Raw genomic sequence first — 6,503 nt, 5'->3', positions numbered from 1 at the left:
CAGATCTCTCTGCCTGTCAATACTCCTAAGGGTTCTGCCATTTACTGTATACTTCCCACCTGCATTAGACCTTCCAAAATGCATTACCTCACATTTGTCAGTATTAAACTCCATCTGCCATTTCTCCGCCCAAGTCTCCAACCGATCTATATCCTGCTGTATCCTCTGACGTAAGGCTCACCGGCCTATAATTTCCTGGATTATCCTTGCTACCCTTCTTAAACAAAGGAACAACATTGGCTATTCTCCAGTCCTCTGGGACCTCACCTGTAGCTAATGAGGATGCAAAGATTTCTGTCAAAGCCCCAGCAATTTCTTCCCTAGCCTCCCTCAGTATTCTGGGGTAGATCCCACCAGGTCCTGGGGATTTATTTACCTTAATGCTTTGCAAGACACCCAACAGCTCCTCCTTTTTGATAATGAGATGACTGAGACAATCTACACTCCCTTTCCTAGGCTCGTCATCCACCAAGTCCTTCTCTTTGGTGAATACTGATGCAAAGTACTGATGCAAACCTTCAATCTGTATCCCCTAGTCCTTGTACTATTAGTTAATGGGAACAGTTTTTCCTTTTCTAACTTATCTAAGCCTGTCATAATCTTGTACATTTCTATTAAATCTCCCCTCAATCTCCTTTGTTTTAAGAAGAACAAACCCAGCTTTTCCAACCTAACCTTGTAACTAAAATCCCTGGAACCATTCTGGTAAATCTCCTCTGCACCCTCTCAGGAACCCTCACATCCCTTCCTGAAGTGTGGTGATCAGAACTGGATGCAATACTCCAGTTGGGACCTAACCAGAGCTTTATAAAGGTTCGGCATAAAGTTATGCGATAAAGCCTCCAGGAATTCCTCCAGCTCGAGATGGCACCTCAAGAGCATGGGCTTGTGTGGTGGAGTGTGTAAGGGGGTGTGAGGCCCAAATATTCAATGCTTCAAGAATTCTTCATGTGGCCCCTGCCTAGATAAACAGCTGGAGTTTTCGCTCAGTTGTGTTGTTTTCTTCAATGCAGTTTGGCCAAAAAACAGTGCAAAAGGCTGCAAATTGAATTTGCATTTGGTGCACCTCAAGTTTGTGTGATCTTTTGCAGCAATTTTAATTTCATTGCACTGGAGGCAGGACGAGCCCACAAAAGCGACCGTGCCCTCCGTGTAACTCAATTGGGAGTTTGCGCAAATTATACTTATTTGCAAGCCTCCAGGGAGGCCTTAAAAATTATGCCAGGTATTTTGGACATAAAAACACAAAAAAAGGTACATTTTAAAAGCTTTTAAACATGACTTTTGTTTTATGTTACTAACAAAATGACTAATGTAATCTAATATAACTAGAAAAGCATCCCTTATATCTTTTAAAAATGAATTTCTAGTGATTCAAAATCGGTTACTCAGAGGTGCTGCATTGATATGTGATTAAAATGCTTATCTTTTAGTGGCGAACCTATTTTCAGCTGTTTTCATCAAAGATCACCAAGTTTCCACTTTCAAATACATGAAGGAAAATTTTTTAAAGCCAACTTAAAAAAAAAAAATGTTTTTAAATGCTGCTTGATTGTGCAAGCCCATGGCAGATTTTGCATTTGGCGATATGCAATGAGTTTGAGCAGGAAGCCGGGGGAAAAAAACACTTTTCAAAATGGGAGCATCGTTCAGTTCATTTCGCACCAGAATCAGCAATTGAGCCCAATGCAGAAACTCTACCCCAAGATCCTCGGGAGAGACGGGAAGATAAAGAGATTTGACAACAGTAACATTTGACCTGAAACTGAACTGGACCAGCCACATAAATATTGTGGCTACAAGAGCAGGTCAGAGGCTGAGAATTCTGCGGCAGTAGCTTACCTCCTGACTCCCCAAAGCCTGTCCACCATCTACAAGACACAAGTCAGTAGTGTGATGGAATACTTTCCACTTACCTGGATGAGTGCAGCTCCAATAACATGCAAGAAGCTCAACACCATCCAGGACAAAGCAGCCCGCTTGATTGGCACCCCATCCACCACTTTCAACATTCACTCCCTTCACCACTGACGCACAGTGGCAGCAGTGTGTACCATCTACAAGATGCACTGCAGCAACGCACCAAGGCTCCTTCGACAGCACCTTCCAAACCTATGACCACTACCACTTAGAAGGACAGGGCAGCATACACGTGGGAACACCAGCACCTGCAAGTTTCCCTCCAAGTCACACACCATCCTGACTTGGAACTATATCGCCGCTCCTTCACTGTCACTGGGTCAAATTCCTGGAACTCCCTTCCTAACAGCACTGTGGGTGTATCTACACATGCTGGTCTTGCCAGAGTTACCCGCTTCTCATGAATGAGTGAAAATCAGAGACAATCTGCTGCATACATAAGAATCCCTATGCCAAGGGGGGTCTTCTCATCTTACACACTGAACAACACAGCGAAGGAACGATGGAGAGAATCCCCAGTGCGTCACTGTTGTGATATTATTCACCAGTTCACTGTAATTACTGTTGTTTGAAAGAGAGAACTGATACTACAGCCTGGTGGAGGTCTGGGTTTTGCTTTGGTGTGATTATCCTTTTCTAGTGATGTGAACAGTTTTGTGCTATCAGGCTCCAAGTCGGAAACTCCTGTTGACAGACTTGCCACGGACGCTCGCTTCCTGTTCCTGTGTAGCAGTGGAACCGGGCTGACAGAAGCAGCTGACGGAGCATTCTCACAATCCATCGGGAAGGTTCTTGGTAGCTTTGCTTGCATTTAAACTGTGCCTTTCACTGACTCAGGGCATCCCAAAGCACGTTTCAGCCAGTACACCCCTTTTGAAGTGTATTGATTGTTGTTGTAGGAAATGTAGCAACCAATTTGCGCACAGCAAGGTCCCACAAACAGCAATGTGATAATGACCAGATAATCTATTTTAGTGATGTTGGTCGAGAGATAAATATGGAGCAGGACACTGGGCAAAACTCCTGTACACTTCTTCGAAATAGTCCCATGGGGTCTTTTACATCCACCGTAGTGGGTAGGCGGGGACCTTGGTTTAATGTCGCATCCCAAAAGCAAACTTATAAAATTAAATGATAATATTACACCTTCTGCTCCCTGGGGTGCCCACTCAATGGCAGATAGGACAGCCTGATTAACCCTTTCGCCACAACAGCTACAGATTATGGCTGGAATAGATCTGGGTTTTGGTTCTGATCCAGTCCGGGTTTTGTTTGGCTTTGCTTGAGCCCCGATCCGTGTTTGGCTTCATCTCCAGTCCGGGCTTTGCTTCGCTTTGTTGAAGCCCCGGTCCATGTTTGGGTTTGATCCAGTCCGGGCTTTTAGTTGCTGATGGGGCAGCCAATGGGCTCTCGCGCGGTTGCGTCACTCGGCCCAAGGGGTGGGGATTCCCCCAGCGCGCGGGCGCTGCAGCCAATCAGCGCGCGAGCTTCGCCTGGGAATTTCCAGAGAAGTAGCAAAAAAAAAGACACTGAAATAAACAGAGAGGCGCAGCGGGCGGAGGGGTAGACACCGCTAGCAGTAGCAGCCGGAGGCAGCAATGAAGGGCAAAGAGCAGGAGCAGCACCCGGGGCTTCACAGCCCGACAGGTGGGTGTCTCCCCTCCACCCCTGTGTGTGTCTGTCACTGTCTCCCCCCACCCCTGTGTGTGTGTCTCACTGTCTCCCCTGTGTGTGTCTGTCTTCCCCACCCCTGTGTGTGTCTCACTGTCTCCCCTGTGTGTGTCTGTCTTCCCCACCCCTGTGTGTGTCTGTCACTGTCTCCCCCCACCCCTGTGTGTGTCTCACTGTCTCCCCTGTGTGTGTCTGTCTTCCCCACCCCTGTGTGTGTCTCACTGTCTCCCCTGTGTGTGTCTGTCTTCCCCACCCCTGTGTGTGTCTGTCACTGTCTCCCCTGTGTGTGTCTGTCACTGTCTCCCCTGTGTGTGTCTGTCACTGTCTCCCCCCACCCCTGTGTCTGTCACTGTCTCCCCCCACCCCTGTGTCTGTCACTGTCTCCCCCCACCCCTGTGTCTGTCACTGTCTCCCCCCACCCCTGTGTGTCTCTCACTGTCTCCCCTGTGTGTCTCTCACTGTCTCCCCTGTGTGTGTCTGTCACTGTCTCCCCTGTGTGTCTGTCTTCCCCACCCCTGCGTGTGTCTGCCACTGTCTTCCCCCCCCCCACCCACCCCTGCGTATGTCTGTCACTCTTTCCCCTCCCCACTCCTGTGATTGTTTCCTGCACCCCTGTGTCTGTCTGTCACTGTCTACTCCCACCCTGTCTCTGTCTCCCCCTATCCCTGTGTCTGTCCACCTGTCAACTGTGGACCCCCCCCCTCCACTCCTGAGTCTATCTGTCACTGTCTGCCCCACCCCTGTGTCTGTCTGACCCCCCCCCCCCCAACCCTCCCTCCCTCCCTCCTCTCCCTGTCTTGTCTCCATCATCCCTTCACTCATTGCCCCCTCAAGGTGGCTGAGTTTGATCTTTGTTTTCGACTGCTGTGCCGTCCCAAGACCCACCGCTCAGGCTATGGTGTTGGCTCTTTCCAGCTGGATCTCTTACTCGTTCCTTCCCTCCTTCTGCATCTTCCATCCATTCTGCTAGGGGCGAGACGAGGGCTGGAATGCCTTAGTGGAAATGATTCTTCGGGCAGTCAGTGGAGACTGGACAGTGTAGGTGTCAGGAGAGAGATTTATGGACGGTGCAGCTTGCAAACCCATTTAAAGGCATCAAGCTGTACTTTGTGAAATTGAATGCTGCAGGACGTGGGGTGCTGACATTGTACAAAAGGTCAATCTGAGGTCATATCCCAAGGTATTACAATATAAGATAGTCACCGATTTAAATCCAGTAGAGAATTCAGGAGAAACCTCTTTCCCCGCAGAGTGGTGAGAAGGTGGAACTCACTACCACATGGAGTGGTTGAATAGTGTGGATGCATTTAAGGGGAAGCTGGATAAACACACGAAGGAGATGTTGATGGGGTGAGATGAAGAGGGTCAGGAGGAGGCTCGTGTGCAGCATAAACACCTGAATAGACCAGTTAGGCTGAATGGCCTGTTTCTGTGCTGTAGGCTCTATGTAATGACACCTGTCTCTGCAGTATAGTCATGTCAGCCTGGTATATATTATTTTAAGACCATTGCTCTTGCAGGCTTAACCAAGTAACTGTTCTCAGGCTGCTTCTCATTCACTACAATCAGACAGTAGTTGTTAACGGTGCAAATTTCAGGCTGCGGACTCAGTGATTTTTTTTTTGTGAAAGAGTAGTTTGCTTTACGTCGGCCTCCTTGTGTTTTTGGGGAGCTACACCTGAGTGGTAGCTCCCAGGTATTGGCGGGAGGGATGTGTTCTTGACTGCATCGCTCACAAGTAGTCTGAGACACAGCAATGCTGCGAACTCGGCCTTTGCCATTTAAGGCACTGCTTCTAACAAGTAAATAGGGACTGCTATTCGCCAAGAACTGCTGAGGTCCGTTAAAGGGCATCTGTAATTGGTGGTAACTTTCAGGCTGCAAGTCGATTACTGACCCTCTTTTTTTTAATTTTTGAGATTTCTGGACATGTGCTGAATACAAGAATTTAATTTATATACTAACAGACCTCCCAAGCTGTGGCTGTGATGTGTAGCTGCCAACCTGGCATGTGATTTTTAGCCCATTGCTCTTATGGGCAAAACCAGACAACTGTAGTTATTGATGCACAGCATGGTGTCAATCCGAGAACAGTAAATTTCAGCTGCAGGTCGATCTTGAGTTTTTTTTTCCTTTTAAAGGTTGGTTTGCATCTGTAGTAAGATTGTGGTGTGTGTGTGTGCATATTTAGACTGTATCAGACATGACAGAGGGCTGTTTTAAGAAGCAACATCCACAGTAACCCTGGAAACGACGTTTCCTCAGTTTTCTGTTCAGTCCGTCTGTGCAAAAACATCTAAGTTGTTTGGTGAGGGTGGCAGTGGGAGCAAAGTTCACATATTTTGATGGGGCAGTTTTTTTTTTGCGTGTAAGTCGAAAATTCTTTGTGGTGCTGGAGGCCCATTCAGAAACTGTAAAAAATGGAGCAGAGTATTGCAACAACTCCTGTGGTTTTACCATGGACAGATTTCCACGGGTAACTTAACAGCCAGGGACACTGTGACAGTCTCGATGGGTTCAGGCTGTTCCAACATGGGGCAGATAGCAATTAAAGAGGAGGCGAAAGTCTACTTGAAAAGATGCCAGAGTAATGGAGCATTCTGAAACATTATTCCACTGTGAAGAAATATTACAATATAAGACGCCCATTCTGGCTGCTTCACTTCCTGGTAAACCTGTCCAAATTTTAAATTAAACACCCTGGTTTGTGGAGGTGGCCTGGCGTAGGTGCCAGATCATAGAGTTGTTTCACTGTTTGGGAACAAAATTGTTTGTCATCTTTGTCCTTCTGATTTCTCGATTTCTTTGCGGTCGATCTACTAGTTTAATCGTCAAATCTCTCTCAAAAGCCTAACGTGAGTCAGTCGCCCACAGGATGGTGGGACCCGCCTCCTGCCGTTATTTTTAGACCG

General features: G+C 47.5%; 1 protein-coding gene across 2 annotated transcripts in view; it reads left to right on the top strand.

Moving 5' to 3' along the window:
- The first annotated feature begins 3,436 nt into the window (after positions 1–3,436).
- Positions 3,437–6,503, top strand: part of LOC137353033 (putative transcription factor p65 homolog) — a 36,109-nt gene continuing 33,042 nt past the window's right edge. The window contains exon 1 of one of the 2 annotated variants that reach the window (XM_068018957.1): positions 3,437–3,567. In XM_068018957.1, the coding sequence (XP_067875058.1) occupies positions 3,519–3,567 (49 nt within the window). In that variant the 5' untranslated portion in view covers positions 3,437–3,518. The remainder of the gene's footprint in view (positions 3,568–6,503) is intronic. The other variant, XM_068018956.1, reaches the window with a different exon arrangement.

The sequence above is a fragment of the Heterodontus francisci genome, chromosome 40 (assembly GCF_036365525.1).
Source record: "Heterodontus francisci isolate sHetFra1 chromosome 40, sHetFra1.hap1, whole genome shotgun sequence".
Taxonomy (NCBI): Eukaryota; Metazoa; Chordata; class Chondrichthyes; order Heterodontiformes; family Heterodontidae; genus Heterodontus; species Heterodontus francisci.
The sequence above is the reverse complement of the archived record's forward strand: the minus strand, read 5'-3'. Positions and strand labels throughout refer to the sequence as shown.